This window comes from Peromyscus maniculatus, chromosome 7 (assembly GCF_049852395.1).
Source record: "Peromyscus maniculatus bairdii isolate BWxNUB_F1_BW_parent chromosome 7, HU_Pman_BW_mat_3.1, whole genome shotgun sequence".
NCBI classification, from domain to species: domain Eukaryota; kingdom Metazoa; phylum Chordata; class Mammalia; order Rodentia; family Cricetidae; genus Peromyscus; species Peromyscus maniculatus.
The window spans coordinates 40,894,439-40,914,711 of NC_134858.1; the positions used below are offsets into that span (position 1 = coordinate 40,894,439).

The 20,273-nt window shown below is 49.3% G+C and overlaps 1 protein-coding gene across 2 annotated transcripts; it reads left to right on the forward strand.

The window, feature by feature from the left end:
• The first annotated feature begins 314 nt into the window (after positions 1–314).
• Positions 315–5,401, forward strand: Thy1 (Thy-1 cell surface antigen). Of its 2 annotated transcripts, none has more exons than XM_015986374.3 (4): positions 315–457; positions 2,991–3,052; positions 3,452–3,787; positions 4,162–5,401. In XM_015986374.3, exons 2-4 carry the CDS (start codon positions 3,016–3,018, stop codon positions 4,272–4,274), a joined length of 486 nt encoding a protein of 161 aa, XP_015841860.3. In that variant the 5' UTR covers positions 315–457; positions 2,991–3,015; the 3' UTR covers positions 4,275–5,401. The 2 variants fall into 2 exon arrangements, with proteins under 2 accessions (XP_015841860.3, XP_015841861.3); XM_015986375.3 differs by having other exon boundaries at positions 440–961.
• The last annotated feature ends 14,872 nt before the right edge of the window (positions 5,402–20,273 follow it).

Below are 20,273 nucleotides of genomic sequence, written 5' to 3' on the forward strand. Positions count from 1 at the left end.
CACTGGAGGCTCCAGCCTAGAGGGAAAAGAGGGGGTAAGCTAGCAGGCAGGCCTCCCACAAGCACTCTTGACCCTTCCGGTGTCCAGACTTCTGAAGGCTCTAGCTGAGAAAGGGTTACACAGCCTTCAAAAGAGAGCCAGCGTCTCGGGGTGTGAGAAGGAGGCTGCAGCATCCTGATTCCAGAGCTCTCAAACTTTTCCTTGAGCAGGCCAGCCAGCCATAGCACAGAGGGTACCCCTTCAGCAGCAGCAAACCACCTTCCCACACCCAGGCGCGCCCTCGCCCGCCTCCCCACCCCCTCCATCCTTTTCGCTTAGCCTCTGATTGGCTGAACCCCGAGGCCCTCCCCGCTCCCCCTCTCCCCCCACCCCTGGTGAAAACTGCGGGCTTCAGCGCTGGGTGCTGCAACTGGAGGCGGTGGTGCATCGGGAGGAGGCTGCAGCTACCCGAGTCCAGGTGAGAGCCGGAGCCAGGAGGAACCGGCACACGCGGGGGGAGCCACAGGGTGAGGGTGCAAGCCCTCCCCAGCGGCAGCTTTGGGAAGGGATGTGAGGGCGCTCCTCGATGGGGGCGCGGGACCTGCATCTCAGGCTGAGCGGGAGTGAGAGGGAGAGCCACAGGGTGAGGGTGCAAGCCCTCCCCAGCGGCAGCTTTGGGAAAGGATGTGAGGGCGCTCCTCGATGGGGGCGCGGGACCTGCATCTCAGGCTGAGCCGGAGTGAGAGGCTGTGCAGGGTCTCAGGCTTTTGCTGGCGGGCGTTGTCAGAGACTGGGTGCCAGAGGGGAACCGTGAGGAAGGACACTGAGGACAACCTTTGGTTCTGCCCTCCACCCAGAGGTCCCCAAGCTCAGATCCCTAGGGTAGGGGGGTAGTGCAGATAAGAGGAGGCAGGTAGCAAGCTGGAGGGAGTCTCCGCTGGTGACCTCGCAGCTCGCTGGGTGCGGGTGCGGGGAATCTCAGGTAAGGAAACCGCAGTGCTGCGGAAGGGGACTGGGTGATGGGAGCGGGGGAGGGGAGAGCTAGGAAGGATGCCAACGGGGGAGAAGGGGAACCTCAACTGATAGAGGAGGGCTGAAATCCGGAAATGGCATCAGGGTGGGGTCAGCCAGGCAGGGCCTGGGGAGAGGCCGCAGAGTTTGGCTGGGTATGGGCTTCTGAGACTGGGACACCAGAACACAAACTGCCTCTGCCAGCGCACTCTACCCCTCCATCTAGTTCTGCCAGGCTTCTCCGGTCCCAGCCTCATCTCTGTCCGCTAGGGTTCCCTCTTCCTCCCCTGGATCCCAAGCCCACGCTCCCTCCTCCATAACAGTGTTCTCAGATCCAAGCCCTATGCGGGCTTGGGCGTGGTGGGCTAGCCTGTAATCTCAGCCCTCAGGAGATGGAAGCAGCCGGAGCGTGAGTTCAAGACCAATTTGGTCTTACATCTTAAGTTCCCAACTCACTAGGGCTACTTAAGGAAACCTTGTCTCTAAAACAAATAAATGCTCCCCGCCCCCGCGCCACTTCGCCACAGAGCCCTGGGATCCAGCTCCCCAAGCTGAGATGACATTCACTGTCGCCAGCCCATCCCCGAGACCCTAGTCTTTTCCCCCATGGACCTTGGACTTCGAAAGTGGCGGAGTGGTGCGCCCTGCGCAGGGGCTGTGTGGCCTAGGTGGAGCCCGAGAACACTCTCTTGGGCAAGGACCGCCTAGAATATCTGCTCAGTGTTGCCAATGTGTTGAGCAGGGAGCTCCTGGGTGCGGGGCGGCGGGGGTGGGGAGAAAACCTATGTCGGGGAGCTATGAGCACTGGACTAGAAAACTGCGGCCCCTTGAGAGCTGGCCATTTGCAAGCGCCTCTGGCTTATGTATAATCCGAGCACTATGGCTTCTCACTCACATCCTGTGCCCTGTACAGGCCTCTGTGGCACCTTAGCTAGATGCGTGCCTGACCTCATCCCTACCCATTAAGTTATCTGGATCACTTACTGTGGGGCATAGTACCTGATGCTTACATTTTCTCATTTTCTTAAACCCCATCACAAATCCTATTCTTTTTTTCTTTTTCTTTTTCTCCCTGAGACAAGGTTTCTCTGTGTAGCAGCCCTGGCTATCCTGGAACACGCTCTATAAATCAGGCTGGCCAACTCGAACTCAGATCCTCCTGCCTCTGCCTGGGATTAAAGGCGTGTGCCACCATGCCTGGCCACAATCCTATTCTTATATAAGGTTTGGAGAGCCTCATTTATTCGTAAATATCTTTTATCCAGCTTTCAGGGAGCTGAGGCAAGGCAGAGTTTGAGGACATCCTGAGCTACGTTGGGAGATATAGTCTCAATAAAATAATAATAGTAGGTCAGGTGCATACCTGTACTCCCAGCACTCAGGAAACTGGGGCAGTTTGGTGAGTTTGAGGCCAGCCCAAGCTACATAGTGAGACCGTATAAAATAATAATAAATAAATAAGTATTTGAGTATCCATTATATGCTAGGGCTGGCTGATCTGGACATTAGGGATCTTCTTCTGAACTGGTCCCCGAGGAGGGAGCATTTTTGTTTAATGGCTCCGAAAGCATTCATTTGGAAAGACTGAATGAGTTCTGGAGACCGGCTGCACAGCGACGTGACCGAGCCTAACCCTCCTGAAGCATGCACTCAGACTCTGATTAAGACAGCAAAAGTCATGTGCAGTTTACCAAATCAAAATTTTAAATGTAGGCAATCCTTGCCTCAGAGGTCTTAAATCCCAGAGAAAAAAGTGGCTGAAGTTGCCGAGCAGGGAAGTACTCCAGGGACGGCACAGACACACGGCACCCAGGACACGTGCTCGCTCCCTCTGCTTTCTCTGAGTGGCAAAGAGTCTCAGGCAATGTCACCTTCAAAGGGAAGGGGGTGAAGAGAGGGGCTTAGGTGTCCACCATGCCCTCCGTGGGCCGTACGCCCTGACAGTAAACGTGGACTACTTGTCTCACTTCTTGGCTGATACCCAGCTTTCCCTACCCCAGAATCCAGGACAGAACCCTTGGCACCATGAACCCAGTCGTCAGCATCGCTCTCCTGCTTTCAGGTACTGGGCAAGGGGCAGGGCTGGCATTCCAGGGCGTCTGGCTCCCTTCCCTTGGGGAAGTAGCCTCTTTGTCATAGACTCTGAGGCACAGGGGGCTGAGAGGGCTTCGCTTCACTGTGTCGGTCGGTGGTGGTCTTTGCCAAACTGGAAACTCCATACAGGAACTAAGAGCTCCCTTTAATCTCCAGTTCTTGGAACATAGATGGGCTCTAGAGGTTGAGTAGACTAGAGATGGAAGTTGGGGCCTGGGGGGAGGGGTTGTTATGATATCCCACCAGTACCCCGGGGGTGAGTGCAAACCCCACATCCTCCCCAGCCAGGCCCCAGTCTACTCTTCCTGCAGGTGGGAGGCCCCTGCTCTGTATCTCCCCCAATTCAGAGAAGACACTGCTGTGCCAGTCTTGCAGATGTCCCGAGGGCAGAAGGTGACCAGCCTGACCGCCTGCCTAGTGGACCAGAACCTTCGTCTGGACTGTCGCCATGAGAATAACACCAACTTGCCCATCCAGCACGAGTTCAGCCTGACCCGAGACAAAAAGAAGCACGTGCTCGCAGGCACTCTTGGAATACCCGAGCACACATACCGCTCCCGGACCACCTTCACCAGCCACAACAACATCAAGGTCCTCACCTTAGCCAACTTTACCAGCAAGGATGAGGGCGTCTACACATGTGAGCTGCGGCCCTCTGGCCAGCCTTCTAACGGCTTCTCTCAAACCGTGCATGTGCTTAGAGGTGAGACTGGTCCCCAGAAAGATGAAATGGCCAGGTTAGCCATGCTGGGGCTAACCAATCTGCCTATGGGGGGGGGGGGCGGGAGGAGGTGTGTGAGGGGGGACCAACCAGCAGCTCCATTAGCTGGGCTGGAGGGGAGAGGGGCCCTATAGCCTCCCCTAACTGCTGCCCTCTGTGTGTGTGGGGAAAGATCAGGGGCCAGATAGGCAGAGCTTGTAGTGGAGGCTGTATATTTCAAGAGCTGAGGAATCGACCAGTTACACCACCCTCAGCTTGAGCCCGTTAAGACATCAAGACGCCAGCCCCCTTAAAGGGGTAACACCTGGTGCTGTCGCGGCTGCCCCTCCCCCTCTGACCTCCTTCTCTCTCCACAGACAAGCTGGTGAAGTGTGATGGCATAAGCCTGCTGATTCAGAACACCTCATGGCTGCTGCTGCTGCTGCTTTCCCTCTCTCTCCTCCAAGCCACGGATTTCATTTCTCTGTGACTGGCTGGGTCCACAGAGAAACAGGAAACCTGCAGGGCCCAGTACAGAGGTCCTGCTTCTCTGGGTCAGCTGACTCCCTTCCCCAGTCCCTCAGATGCCTTGGGGAGAAATCAGGACCCCGTCCCTCATGAGGAACCCCAGTGCTGCATGCCATCGCCCACCCCCCTCTGACACCTCACCCTCTCCGCACACCACTGGCTGCCATTTTATACTCCGTTCCAGGGCTGCTTCTGTCTGTTTATTTTGAGTTTCTCCTTTCTTTTCTCTGGGAGTTTGTGAGCGAGGGAGGCCAGGATTGGGGACCTAATGGATGGATGACAGGATACCAGTCCCTGGGGGGAGTTCCTCCTTGCCAACCAGGCCAGATGCCTGAAAGAAACATGGATGAGGGAGTTGGAGTGTTGTCTGTGCCTGGTACAGTCATACTCTTGATGAAACTATCGCCCAGCGGGCCGGGAGGGGGGGCCTTAAGACCTCAAGATATCAGGGTGCTGCTCAGCCTTTGTGGCCCGTCCAATGGGGATGAGAACTGAGATTCCACAAGGTCATTCTCAGCCACCACATACAAGCCCCCTCACACCACTGAAGAAGCACCCCCGGAGCCCTTGAGCCAGGGCTCATTCAGTCAAGATGCAGGTTCAGGCAGAGAACGTCGTCGTCGTTGGGAAACTGGAGGGGCAGGCGGGGAGGTAACACTGCCCCTCCTGTCTCTGCCACTGCCTGTAGTGAGAAGTGTGGCAGAGGAAGGCAAGCCCCTCATCTGCTCGCAAGGAGCCAGAACTCTGACTTGCAGGATCTAAGTCGGTGCAGGAAGGAGGTCCTAGAGCCATCCAGGTGGCCCCAGCTTGCTGAGGGAGATTCTTTCTTCTTCTTTCCCTTGCCAGCCCCTCTAGCTGCCCCTGATCCCCCAGACCACCAGAGTCTTGCAACCTGCCTCCTCTGGGACCTCCTAGGGTGGGAAGCAAGTGGTGGAGTGAGACCCAGTGCGGCCACTTCTTGGAAAATAGCTTTCCCAACACTCACTTCCCTATGACAGCCTGTCCTATGTGTAAACGCCACCACAGCTTACCGCATCTCACTGAGGGGGAAAAAAAAACTGCACAATAAAACCAAGCCTCTGGAGTCTGCCCTGGTGTCTGTCTCCTTCGCTTCGCCATGGTCCCCGACCGGGATGGCTTGGCTGGGTGTTTCTATGTGCAGAAGGTCCAACAGGACTCTGGGATACCCCAGCCCTTCCTGTCCCCTCGCCTCCTCTCTCTCCCCCTTTCTGCAGCCCCCTCCCACAGGGACACGACACTGGGCTTCTCTTGAGAGCAACCCTTCTGTGAGATCTTCACTCAAATCGATACGTGTTCTCTCTGCTGACTCATCTGGCAGCGGCAATGAGTTCACCCGCCAACACATGGGCCCCACCAGGCAGCCCTGGCTCTGGAAGTGCCCGTGATTTTGTTCTGACGGGTGCACCCCGCCCTTTGGAAGCCAGCCCTAGTTCTACACAAATGCACCGTTAAGTCCAGTCTGCTGAGATGACATGCATGCCCTAGAGCCCTGCAGCAGGGTCAGTGGGAGGGCCAGGCATCAGGCCTTCGTAGGGAAGTGATCACCTGGGAAAGGGCTCAGGTAGGCTTCCCTCTGGAGTGGAAATGTGGGCCCCCATCTCTGCGTCCCTCCTCAAAAAGTGATAAGTAAAATGTGAACAGGCACCACAGACCGTGCTGGGTTTAGGGCCAGCTGGAGACCACAGGGGGGCAATGGGTTCCATTTGCAGGGATCTATGGAGACAGCCCACCCTGCTTTGACAGGCAATGTGGGGGAGGAGACTGAATCACTTGGTATTTAGCCTGGATAGAATAATTACCTGAACATTTTTCTTAAATGTCCCAAGCTAAATTGATACCACTCGTTCCCAGTCTGCCTGTCCTTGCTCTGGCCTCCCTTCTGACCACGCCGGAAGAAGGCAGGACAAACCACACATTGCAAGCCATAGGCCAGTTGGCAGGTGCAGCCAAGCCTGAGCCGTCCAGGGAAGGGATAGTCCCAAGACCCAGGCTCCCTGCTCAGCACTTCCATGGAGCTACAAGTGCCATGCCAGAGAAGTCTGTAAGAAAACCTTTGCCTGGTGAGTCAAACACCAGGCAAGTTTGGGAAGCTCTGCCCTCGGAGCAATGGGAGGTCAAGTTCAAAGTCTTTTTCTGGGAGGTCAGGCAGGTCAGGTAGGAAGCCCACATGAGAAGCCAGTGTGAGACCCTGGCACCTGGGTGATGCTCCTGGTGTGGCCTGTGTCATACTTGGCACTCTCTCCCTGGAGAGCTTTATGGCCACATCTGTTGTTAGGGAGGTGGAGCTGCCCTTTGAAGTTATCTCCAAGTTGCAGACTCCGAGGCCTGGAGTGGATAGACTCAGCCTAAGAAGCCACAGAGGACCATGGGGCAGGAGGGATGAAGAGGACAAGGGCCGAAAGACCGAAAGGGCCTTGCAATCTAAACCAACCCAAGACAATCCTAACACGGACAGGAATGCTAACGGTTCTCGGCAGCTGGCCATGATACCCATTGGTCCCTCTGATTGAGTCAGCACATCTTGTAGAGGCTGTAAGATGTCCTTAGTATCTGGGTACTTAGGAAAGCCTGAGGCTCCTGCCCATACACCCCAGGCCTCCTGTCCACATCCTCACTGCTCCGACTGCTCTCCACCTTCAGCTACTTAGTTCTCCACCTTAAGGCCTAGAATTCTAGCTCAAAGGTATCAAATGCCAGTGTCTTGGGTCTGGTGAGATGGCTCAGTGGATAAAACCACTTGCCATCAAGTTTTGATGGCCTGATTTCAATCCCTGGAACCTGTACTGGTAGAAAGAGAGAACCAACTGCTAAAAGCTGTCCTGACTTATACCGTGGCACACTTGTGCGCATGCCTATGTGTGCTTATATACACATACACGCACTAAATTGTTTTTCAAAAGGTTTATTTAGCCGGGCAGTGGTGGGGCACGCCTTTAATCCCAGCACTCGGGAGGCAGAGGCAGGCGGATCTCTGTGAGTTCAAGGCCAGCCTGGTCTCCAAAGTGAGTTCTAGGAAAGGCACAAAACTACACAGAAAAACCCTGTCTCAAAAAACCAAAAAAAAAAAAAAAAAAAAAGAAAAGAAAAAGAAAAAGAAAAGAAAAGGAAAAAGAAAAAAAGAAACAAAAGGTTTATTTAAAATGTTTTTTTTAATGCCTTTCTTTGTACCCTACATCTGCATGGAGTTACCCACGGAGACAAACTACAAAGTCATCATCGTAGCAGTCTCTCTGACTTCTAGAACTCCCTTGAAAAGGCCAAGGGGATTACCATGAGATGTGGGGATTTTCACTGGCCGACAGGAAAGTCATCACGGCCTCGGGGACCTGTGACATGCAACTTCCTGCCTTCTTGCACAAAGTCCAACTCCTGCCTGAGCTTGTAGCTTTGGTGTTGGGGGGCGCAGAGCAGGTACATCTTCCCATGTGCACTCATGATAGAACACTAGGCTGAGTTCCTTCTGAGCTCTAGCATGGGCTAGAGAGTCACCACCCCACCTTCTGCTCAAGCCAAGGGTGCTCGAGGTAAAGGTAGGACCCAGTGCTCTTGGTCTCCAGAGATTATGTGGCCCAGAATCTTCCCCCACCTTTGGAGAGAAAGCATCTCTTGCCTGGCCAATGGAAGACCCCAGGTCAGAGAAGATGGTTTAAGATCAAGAGCAGAAGCCTATGGAGGGCAAGTCTGGCTCACCACTCTGTAGGATGGTGATGATTGGAGGATCTTTCTATATAGCCCTGGCTAGCCTAACTGTACATAGGCCAGGCTGGCCTTGAAGTCACAGAGATCTGCCTGCTTCAGCCCCCCAAATTCTGGGATTTTGATTCTGGGATATGGAAGTTTATGATTTAGTATTGGGCCACATTCATAACTCTCATGGGATGCACAGGCCTCTGGTTGGATGCATCGGGATCCGATCTGAGCCTGTGCTTAGCTCTTTCTTGCTGCTCTGTGGAGAGAGATTAGAGAACAGTAATTGAAATACTAAGTAGGGAAACCCAAGTGTAGAAGCTCCTATCTACAGTCCTGGTACTTGGGGGGCTGAAGCAAGCGGGATGCCATGATCAGGGCCAGAATGGGCTACATGGTAAGCCTAGCCTGGGCTATGGAGTGGGACACTGTCTTGGGGAGGAGGGAATTACTGCCGTCATCCAAAGAGAGGATGACGGCTTGGACAGAAGTTATAGAGGTGAAAATAAAGAGAAGTGGTGTCTTGGAGAGACATTTAGAGTGTGAAATCTAAAGGAAGCCTGTGAACCTGGCCAATATCAACATCCCAGCTTTGCTATTGTCCTGGTTATACAAGCTGCTACCACTAGGGGAAACCAAATCACAGTATATGAGACCTCTAACCTCCCACCTCAAGAGTACAGCCAGCCTACAAGATTCGGATCCCCCTGGAACTGGAGTTCCAGATGGATGTTTGTGAGCTGCCATTGGTGCTGGGCATTGAACCCAGGTCCTCCAGCCGTGCTCTTAACCACTGAGCCATCTCTCCAGCCCCTCTTGTACTCTTTTTATCTTTTCAGGATTGGAATAATCTCTTCCTGTTTTAAGTTACTACACAGACTTAACGAAAGAACACACACACACTGCTGAGCACGGTGGCTGAAGCACGTGAAAAGTGCTCTTCTGTCACTTGCACGTCAGCCACGCTGTCTGTGGCGTTACAGCAGAGAGAATGGACTAAGACAGCACTGAGTATGGCCTTAGCCAAAAACCACAGCCCAGCTCTCAGGGAAAGATGAGAACGAGAGTACGGGCCAGGCGTAACGGGTACAGCCTGAATCCAGCACACCGGAGGCAGAGGCAGGCAGGTCTCTGTGAGTTCTAGGCCAGCCAGAGCTATTCAGTAAATCCTTGTCTCAAGAATAAGAAGGTGGAGGAGGAGGAAGCGGGAGAAGAAGGAAGGAGGAGAAGGAGAGGTGGCTCAGTGGGTAAGAGCACTTGCTGTGAAAGCAAGAGGACCCGAGTTCAAATCCCCAGCAGCCATGTAGAAACAAAGTATGCCCCCGTGCCTGTAACTCCGATGTTGGGGAGCAGAGACAGGCAGCTCCTGGGACCTTGTTAGTCAGCCAGCCTAGCCAAAATGGCTAGACACAGGTTTGGTAAGAAACCTTGTCTAAAAATAAATAAATTAGTAAGTAAATAAGTAAATTCATACAGAGAAGACCAATAGACAAAGACACTGAACGTCCTCCCCTGCCTTACACACACACACACACACACACATGCACACACACACACACACACACACACTTACTTATTGTTATAAATAAATATTTTTAAAAGAATAAGTAAATGGGCTAAGTATAATCTTAGTAGGAAAATCAGGAAGTCAACATCATCCTCAGCCATGTAGTGAGTTAAGGCTAGCCTGGCCTACATGACACTCCTTATTTAAAAAAAAAAAAAAAGGTAAATGTATTTGGTTGGGCAAGAAGTGAGTCTATGAAAGACCTTAAATTGAGACTAAAAGATGACTCAGCAGGAAAAGATGCTTGGCACACACCATGGCAACCAGAGTCCAATCTCCAGAAGCTCTCACTCTCACACACATATAATGAATAAATAAATAATGATAAATAAATAAGCTTAAAGCAATAGATAGCATAACATCAAAATTTTTAAATGTTTATACAATATGAGAAATTTTTAAATATACAACTATCATGGTTAGTTTTAATGTCAACTTGCCACAAATTAGTCATCTGAATAGGGAGCCTCACCCAAAGAACTGTCCTGATCCCCTCAATTGATGTGGGAAGACCCACTGGGATGGTGGGCGGCACCTTCTGTCAGCAGCCTGGATAAAAAGGGTATTGCAGAAGGAAGCCTCTTTCTGGCTTGATTTGCTATGATGATGATGATGATGATGATGATGATGATGATGATGATGATGGATGATGGTGATGGTGATAGTAATAATGATGGTGATGATGATGGATGATAATGATGTGGTGATGATGGTGATGGTGATGGTGGTGGTGGTGATGGTGATGATTTATTTCCAAGCTTTCATCAAGAACTAGAGAACAGCTGCTCTCAGGAAACTTTCAAGCTTCTGGTACCAGATAGGGACCACTGAAGCACCCTGCCTTGTGGACTGAGTAACTATTGGTTATCACCCTCCTGCAGTGAGAAACAGCTATTCTGGCACTACTCTGACTGCCAAGGCTTCAGCCTCAAGGAACAAGTAACCACCAGGGTCTCAGCTCTCAGGTCTGCCCCCTACTGTTGTTATCTAAAAGCTGGCTTATTAAATTCTGATATATAATTATTAAATTATATATTTTTATTAAATATATAATAATTGTATATTTATTTAATATATTTGTATATAGTTTATGTATTTATTAAATATATATATCAAGCAAATAGAAGAAAGAACTAAATAGTTAAGAGTGGTTAATTTGAGGAATGAGAATATAGGACAGAGTAATAGACTGCTTTTATATTATAAACCTAATAACTTTTGTCTCTCTAAAAAAAATACCATCCTTAAAGAATTCTATTAATGCCCTACCAGAAAACAGTTCTCTTTGCTCTTTGGGGGTTTGCCTCTTAGTGGTCATTTTCATGTTGGGGAGGGATTGACAGGAAATGAGAGTCTCAACCTTAAACAATGACATCACATTAGTTAAGATGGAAAAAGCCAAGGAAGTGTTGAGGTAAAGAACCAGACACAGGCCATTAGTCATGTCATTAGACATTCACATGGGAGTATGGAGAGGACAGTATGGAGAGGACTGGATATGGATGTGGTTTGACTGATAAGAGTGCTTGCCTAGCATGCATGACGTCCTGGGTTTGTCCCCAGTGCCACATAAATTGATCAGGCATGGTGGCACAGCTTATAATCCCAGCACTTGGGAGATGGAGCCAGTGGATCAGTCTAAAGTCATTTTCAACTACATGACAAGTTTAAAGAAAGGAAGGAAGGCAGAGAGGAAGGGAGGGAGGGAGGGAGGGAGGGAGGGAGGGAGGGAGGGAGGGAGGGAGGGAGGGAGGGAGGAAGGAAGGAAGGAAGGAAGGAAGGAAGGAAGGAAAGAAAAGGCCAGGCATAGTGATGCATGCCTTTAATTCTAATCCTAGGAAGGCAGAGGCAGGTGATCTCTGTTTCAGACCAGCCTGGGCTACATAGTAAGACCTTTACTCAAAATAATAATAATAATAATAATAATAATAATAATAATAATAGTAATTAAGTAATATGAGAAGCAGATTGTTGGTGACTAGGTAGCAATTCTTCAAAAATATCTCCTAAATCACCTTGGCCTGTGTGTAAACCCTTGAGCTGCATCTAGCATGGTCTGGTGTCTCACCTACAGTCTCTAGAGTCATGCTGCATACCTTCCAAAGCTGGATCACCAGATGCCTGCGACTTCTAGCTGGTTCTCCTGGAATGCTAGCTCCAGGGACACTCCCTCTTGGGACCCAGTTTCCATTCTGAGAAGCCCAATCACACAGACGTGTGGATACTCTGCTCATCAGCACCAGCTAATTTGAGTTCTAGCCAGGAGCCACCATCACCTGCCAGCCATTCCTGGGAGCCACCTGGACGGACATCTGGCTCATGAGCCATGAGATGCCTGAGGGCCCCGCTTCCAACAAACTTACAATTTGACAAGAGCCACCTTGGGAGCTATGGTAGTAGCATCCGGCTTGAAGTGGATGAGCAAAAGTGAATTGGAGACTGCCCACTCGTTTTTCAGGGAGTGTTGCCATGACCGGAGTCAGAGGTGGAGTCTGGAGGTTTGGCGTGTTTTAAAGAGAGGCAGCATGGGGCTGGAGAGATGGTTAAGTGGTTAGAGCAGTTGTTGCTATTGGAGAAAAAAAACACATGGTGGCTCATAACTATCTGTAACTCCAGTTCCAGGCAATCAAATGTCCTCTTCTGGCCTCTGCAAGCACCAAGTACACACATGGTACACTTACAGATAGGCAGCTAAAACACACATAAAATAAAATAAATCTAATCTTTAAAAAAAAAAAAAAAGGTAATACTGCCAGGTGATGGTCATATACGCCTTTAATCCCAGCTTGGGAGGCAAAGGCAGGTAGATCGCTATGAATTGGAGGCCAGCCTTGTCTACAGAGAGAGTTCTAGAACAGCCAGGGCTACACACAGAGAAACTCTGTCTCAAAAATACAAAAAAAAAAAAAAAAAGTCAATACTACATCATGGTTGTCTATTGATATTCTTGTTCCTGAAGACAAGAAAAGACTGAAGAAGAGAAAGTGGGGGTGGGGAATATTGAGCTTCAGGAAGGCAAGAGAGACCTAGAGGTACAACTAGAGACAGGGAAGACAGGTGTGGAATGGTGTGGGCTGCACACAATCCTGTAGATGTAACCAACCGTCTTATTAAATAAGAAACACAGAAACAATGTAAAAGAGAAAGCCGAGAAGTCAGAGCTCAGAGCTAAAATCTCACCCTTCCTCCTGCTGTCCCAGCTTCGCGAAAAGAGACCTACTTCCTGTCGGTTCGTTTTTTTAAAGTATGTTGTTCTGCCTTCTCATTGGTTGTAAACCCAAACACATGACTGCCTCGTCACTGTCTGAATGTACAGCCCCCTAGGTCTTAAAGGCATATGTCTCCAATGCTGGCTGTATCCCTGAACACACAGAGATCTTATGGGATTAAAGGCGTGTGCCACCACCGCCACACTCTTGCTATGGCTCTAATAGCTCTGACCCTGAACACACAGATATCTATGGGATTAAAGGCGTGTGCCACCACCGCCACACTCTTGCTATGGCTCTAATAGCTCTGACTCCCAGACAACTTTATTTATTAACATACAATCAAAATAATAATTCAGTACAATTAGATTATCACCACACAATCCCAACATTAGAAAGACCAAGAATTCAGGGGTCTCCTGGAGCCGTAGCTAGTTTGGGGACAGCCTGGGCTACATGAGCCCCCGTTACACACACACACACACACACACACACACACACACACACACACACGCATAGAAAAGAAGATGCATAGCATAAGTTTGTAAATTTAGATACCTGCCATAACTCAATGATTTGAAAGTGTCCTCTAAAAGTTCATATATTAGAAACGTAATCTCCTAATTCATAAAATAATGGTATTTGGAGGTGAAGCCTGTAATGATTAGTTTTAATTATCAGCTTGTCACAGTCTAGAATCACCTAGGAAGAGAGTCTCAGTGAGGGACTGTCTAGATTAGGCTGGTCTGTAAGCACGTCCATATGGGATTATCTTCATTACATTAATTGAGGTGGGAAGACATACCCATTATGGGCAACACCATTCCCTCGGCTTGGGGCCCTGGATAAAAAGCAGAAAGCCAGCTGAGCACTAAGCACGCATTCCTTCACTCTTCCTCTGCTGTGGGCTGTGGATGTGACCCCCTGATTCAAGTTCTTGCTGCCTTGATTTCCCCAAGTGATGGGCTATAATCTGGAATTGTGAGTTCAAATAAAGCTTTCCTCCCCTCAGCCACTTTTGTCAAGGTATTTTGTACCTAAAACTATAACAAAACTAAGACAGGGCTCTGTGAGTTACTTAAGGTTAGAGAAGGTCGTGGGGATGTAGCTCCCATGGCGGCACTGATGCCTTTATAAGAAGAGAAGAGATAGGGTATGGATCACCAGATCAGAAAGTTGGAGAAATACCAGAATTCTAAAGGCAGCTTTCAATACACCCCCAGTCCCTGAAACTCATGAATGAGTTCCAACCACCACAGGCCTGGACAATGTCATGTGGCATAATTGATCTTTTTTGTTGTTTTTTGTTTTTTTTTTTTTTTTTTTTTTTTTGGTTTTTTTTGAGACAGGTTTTCTCTTGTGTAGCTTTGCGCCTTTCCTGGAACTCACTTGGTAGCCCCGGCTGGCCTCGAACTCACAGAGATCCGCCTGGCTCTGCCTCCCGAGTGCTGGGATTAAAGGCGTTCGCCGCCACCACCACCCGGCTGTTGTTGTTTTTTTAAGACAGGGTCTTGTTGCTTATCCTAGGCCTGCCTTAAGCTCATCATGATCCTTCTTCCTCAGAGCTCCAAAGGCTGGGATTACAGCTGTGAACCACCATGCCTGGTTTGTGGCATGGTTGATCATTTTGTTTGGTTGGGGATTTGTGTTCATTTGTTTGTGGAGACAGGGTCTCTGATGATAGCTCAGGCTTGGCTCAAACCCCTGGGATCTCCCTGCCTTAGACTACTGAGTGCTAGAATTACAGGCCCTGCTCATAATTGATCTTAATGGGAGTAGGCTATCCAGGTAGACCTCACTGTATCACAAGAGCCCTTAAAGGCATAGAAATTTCTCTGGCCAGAGGTCTACAGGGAAGACAGAGAAATGGAAGAACCAAAGTATTACCGTGGCTATACCTGGTCATAGCAAGAAGAAGGACAGTCTCTAGGAGCAGAGGGCAGACCCAGAAGGGACTAGGGACCTCACATCAGCATCCTGAGAAGCTAAATTCTGCCAACAACCTGGCCAAGCATGAAGGTGAGTTCTGTCTCTGAACATCCTGGCTGGAGCCCTACCCAGCACTATTCCTGATTTTGGCCTGGTGAGACCCTGGCATTGTAAAAACCTGACCTATCCTTTAGACTGTGCAGTGATGAAGGGCGCTGCTCTAAGCCACTGTGTTTCTGGGTGTGTGTCGTGCAGCAGTAGAAAACTAACTCAATAGGAAAGGAATCAAAGCAAGAAACGTGGGGGATATGCCGGGCAGCACCAAGACGTGTGGTCATGAATTTGGAAGTGCACCTATTGGTTCTTCTTTCTCCCACCCCTTTTATTCTCAGGAAGCCGTGTTTGAGGAGGTGGGGGAGACAGCTCAGCAAGGGTCAGGTGTTTCCAGACAGGAGCGACAGAGGAGAGGACGGAAGAATCAAGGAAGTTGGCAAGAAGAGTCTAGCAAGACGTCAGAGACCAAACTGGGCATGGATGTGAAGAAGCCTGTGGGTGGGCAGATGACGCATAGTGAGACAGTGGGGGTCAAGAGGCCTGCAGGCTGACAGGGAGGCGGATATTAGCAAGAATGATGGAGAGTGTGGAGTGGAAGACCGTGGCCAGGAGCTAGCTGTGGATAAGACACCCAGCATCCTGGGGCCAACAGCTGAGACCAACAAAAATGGGTAGCAGAGCGTAACCACAGGTTCCACAGAGGGGGGGGGGGCTTAATGAAGGGGAGCAGCAGGACTTACCCTGCCTGGGTGGGTTAAATTGTATCCCCTGAAAAGATGCATTCCAGTCCTGATCCACACTCCCTGTCAATGTGGTCTTCCTTAAAAATATGCTCTTAGCAAATGCAGCCAAGTCAGGACAAGGTCATCTAGAGGAGGTTGGACCCCCAAGCCTCATAAAACCAGGGGAGTCGGGACAAAGGAAAACGGAAGACAGAGGGGAAAGCCAGCACGGGAAATGGGCAGAGACTGTGGAGCAATGGCAACTGGGGCCGCCAGAAGCTGGGACGAGTGAGGAAGGCCCCTCTCACGCTTCGGAAACAACACAAGGATGCTCACACTTCGCTTAGGACTTACACAATGTCTATCATGTTAAGCCCCTCCCCTCAGGCCTCAGAGGACAGCAAGTTTCACTTACGACAAGGAAAGCCAGAGAGGTTTGGGGAAAGCGCTGAGGCCATGGGGGGGGCGGCGGTTAGCTCAGATGAGGAGACGCACCTGGGAATGATGATGGCTCACCTGGACTCTTCAGACTTGAGACAGACAAAACAGACACAGCCATATCAGTTCAGACATCACTGAGGAGATGGGTAATGAATGGGTAATGAGGTTACAGTACAGGCCCAACATTGGCCACCCCGGTGATCTGGGGATCGCTGTGCCCTTCCATGCCACCCTCAGGCAGCTGATCTCTGTCACGTCGGGAAATTGTGCTTTCCTGCTGTGGGACCTCCTGGTGTGATTCTTAGAGCACCCATGTCCCCAGTGACAACAGCCAGTTCACAGCTCTGACTGGGTGTATCAGTTATCTCTGTGTGCTGTGATCAAATACTTGACATAAACAACTAAAAGAAGGACTTGTTTTAGTTCCCCATTTCAGAGAGTCCGGTTCATCCCTGCCTGGCCCCATGTGCTTGGGCAGAACAGCATGGCAATGGCCGTGTGTGTGGTGAGCGACATTCATGCACACAGTGGTAGACCAGGAAGCAAAGACCACGACGATGGGAACCAGGAGCTAGGTATAACCTTCAAAGGCACGCTTGCTTCCTCCAGCCCAGTCCTCTCCCCTAAAGGTTTAGGGTGTCCCAAAAATAGCACTCCCTCTGGAAAGCAAGAGTTCAAAATGAGCTGGTGGGGGGCATTTCAGACCTTAGCGTTCAACCCAGAACACCGAGCTCTGAAGCCTGGCTGTTTGCCGCTGTTCTACCAGCTGCACATCTGTAGACCCCAGCTACACAGGATGGCAGCTGCTGGCCACAGGCTGTTACTTAAATGTGCACTCAACTGAACTTAGAGAAGTCCAAAGCCAGCTGGCCAGATGACTTAGCAGTTAAGAGCATGGACCGCTCTTGCACAAGATTCCAGTTCAGTTACCATCATCCACATCAGATGCCTCACAACTAACCATAACTCCAATTCCAGGAGCTCCCACAGGCTCTTCTGGCTTGAGGGCACCCACATTCACATGACACACAAACACAGAGAGACAGACAGACAGAGTCACAGATACAAATAAAAAAAATTTAAAGAAGTTAAAGCCAGCTGGGTGGTAGTGGTGCATGCTTTTAATCCCAGCACTCAGGAAGCAGAGGCAGTCAGATCTCTGTAAGTTCAAGGTCAGCCTGGTCTACAGGACAGCTAAGGCTATACAGAGAAACTGTCTCAAAACACCAAAAAACAAGGAGGAGGAGGAGGAGGAGGAAGAGAAGTTAAAGCCAAGCCTGGCAGTTCACGTCTTTAATTCCAGCACTTGATGTGCAGACGCAGGCCTGTCTCTGGGAATTTGAGCCTGGTCTACATAGCTGGTTCTAGGCCGGACAGGCTCCACTGTGAGATCTTGTCAGAAGGAGAGAAGAGGAGGAAGAAAAGAAGTGGGGTTGTGGGGTGAGGGAGTTGTTAAAAGTTCAGTTGCGGGGCTGGAGAGATGGCTCGGCGGTTAAGAGCACTGGCTGCTCTTCCAGAGGACCAGGGTTCAATTCCCAGCACCCACATGGTAGCTCACAACTGTCCAACTGTCTGTAACTCCAGTTCTAGGAGCTCTGATGCCAATGTACAAAAAATAAAGTAAATAAATTATATTTTAAAAAACAGGCAGGGAAATTAAAAAAAAAAAAGTTCAGTTGCTCAGTCAGAATAAAAAGAGAGAGAGAAATGAACATAGGAGTAAACCCTGACTGTGAACTTTGTGGGACTGTGATATGCCAAAGCAGATTAGTGTAACAAATGTACCATGGTGGGATCACCAATAATGGGGGAGTTAAACATGCATGAGACAAGGGACAGATTTTACCTTCAACTTTTCTGTGAACCTAAAACTACTCTTTTAAAAGCTGGCATTTTTTTTTAATAGGGAAGAAAGAAAACAATTTGAATGAGACATTTCTCCAAAGGAGATACACAGTGAGCAAGCTCATGGCAGGGTACTCAGCATCCTTAGCCATTGTAGAACTGTCAATCAAAACCACAATGAGAGCCGGGCAGTGGTGGCACACCTTTAATCCCAGCACTCGGGAGGCAGAGCTGTAGCTAGAGCTTTCCTGTTTTGCCCACAGTCAGGACAAATCTCTATCTCCTGCCAGTCCCACAGCCACTCAGACCCAACCAAGTAAACACAGAGACTTATATTGCTTACAAAGTGTATGGCTGTGGCAGACTTCTTGTTAACTGTTCTTATAGCTTAAATTAATCCATTTCCATAAATCTATGCCTTGCCACGTGGCTCGTGGCTTACCGGCGTCTTCACATGCTGCTGGTCATGGCGGCAGCTGGCAGTGTCTCCTTCCACCTTCCTGTTCTTTCTTTTCTCCTCTCTGTTAGTCCCGCCTATAACTTCCTGCCTAGCCACTGGCCAATCAGTGTTTTATTTATTGACCAATCAGAGCAATTTGACATACAGACCATCCCACAGCACAGAGCCATGTAGATCTCTGTGAGTTCGAGGCCAGCCTGCACTACAGAGTGAGTTTCAGGAAAGGCTCCAAAGCTACACAGAAAAACCCTGTCTCCATAATGAGGTGAGACTTCACATCCTATAGGATGATTATAATCAAAAAGGTAATGTTGACTGGCAAGCAAAGAAGTTGGAGCCCTCAGAACTGTTGATGGGATTGAAAGTAGTTCAGCTACTTTGTAGAGTACTTTAGCAGCTATTTTTTTTTTTTTAAATGTATACAGTGTTCTTCCTGCATATATGTCTGCAGGCCAGAAGAGGGCTCCAGATCTCATTACAGGTGGTTGTGAGCCACCATGTGGTTGTTGGGAATTGAACTCAGGACCTCTGGAAGAACAGACAGTGCTCTTAACCACTGAGCCATCTCTCCAGCCCCTAGCAGTTCTTAAAACACAAGCTGGTCACGGTAGCTGTAGTACTAAATGGTAGAGACAAAGATCTCTGAAAATTCAAGGACAGACAGCCTCAGCAACACACCAGTGGGTGGGGGTCAGGCCAGCTAGGTTTACACGGGAAGATCCCACCTCAAAACACAAAAATCCAGAAAGGTTAAGCAGAATAGTCACACAACAAATTAATCATAGGATAGGTCCACCCTAAGCCGTATAATTAAGAGAAGCAGGGAAATTAGTATAGTTTGAATGTGAAAGATCCTTCACAGGTTCATGAACTGGGGGCTTGGTTCTAGGCTGATGGGTGTTAGGGAAATAAGAAAAAGAAAAAGAAAAAGAAAAGCATTCCTTTCATGTCAATGGTAGGTACCAGCCCTGTACTTAGTACAAGCTAAATAATAAAAAGCCCATGCAGAAACCTTCCAAAGCACAGAATCAGTATCCCCAAAGAGAATGGAAGTCTCCCTTTCTAGACACAGATCTTTGCAGCCTTTTTTTAATGGTTTTTATTTTTATTTTATTTTATGTGTGTGAGTGCTTTGCCTGCATGTTATGTATGTGTACCACACATGTACAGTGCCCACACAGTCCAGGAACTGGAGTTACAGATGGTTGTAAGTCACCATATGGGTTCTCAGAACTGAACTTGGGTCATCTGGAAGAGCAGTGAGTGTTCTTAACCTCTGAATCATCTCTCCAGCCCCTATTTGCTACTTTTTTTTTTTTTTTGGTTTTTCAAGACATGGTTTCTCTGTGTAGCTTTGAGCCTTTCCTGGAACTCACTCTGTAGACCAGGCTGGCCTCGAACTCACTGAGATCCGCCTGGCTCTGCCTCCTGAGTGCTGGGACTAAAGGCATGCACCACCACCACCTGGAGCTTTTTTGTTTTTGTTTGTTTGTTTGTTTGGTTTTGGTTTTTGGTTTTGGTTTTGGTTTGTTTTGTTTTGTTTTGTTTTGCCTATTTGCCACTTTCAAGTGATCGTTTTTTCTGCTTCCCTTACCAAAATGTCAAGATCTGCAGGATGAAGCCAGGTTCCTTAAAGCCCAGGTCAAGGGCCATGGTGGAGCTAGTTGCAAGTAATAGCAAATAGAAACTCTAAAGTCAGGAAGTCAGGCTGGGGATTTGACTTGGTGGTAGAACAGTTACCTAGAATACACAAGGCCCTGGATTCAATCCCCAGTACATCTACAGAATGGGGTAGGGGCCTAACCCCAAGGGAGCATGAAGCTATAATATACATCAAAACAAGCCAGATTCATTGGGCAGGAGAGATAGAGAAGTAGATGAGAATGGGCCAAGCAACCTAAAGACCTGAGTTCAATCCCCAGAACCTTCTGTGGAAGGAGAACTGACTTCTGTATGTTGTCCTTCAATTTCCACCTTGTAGAAGACATTCATCTCTGGGAAACTGCCCTCTAACATGCACCTCTGT

Excerpts from the sequence above, each read along its gene's own strand:
- Thy1 (XM_015986374.3), top strand. The coding sequence starts at position 3,016 with ATGAACCCAGTCGTCAGCATCGCTCTCCTGCTTTCAG. Across the intron at positions 3,053-3,451 it reads CATCGCTCTCCTGCTTTCAG|TCTTGCAGATGTCCCGAGGG; the intron begins GTACTGGGCAAG and ends CTGCTGTGCCAG. Across the intron at positions 3,788-4,161 it reads AACCGTGCATGTGCTTAGAG|ACAAGCTGGTGAAGTGTGAT; the intron begins GTGAGACTGGTC and ends CTCTCTCCACAG.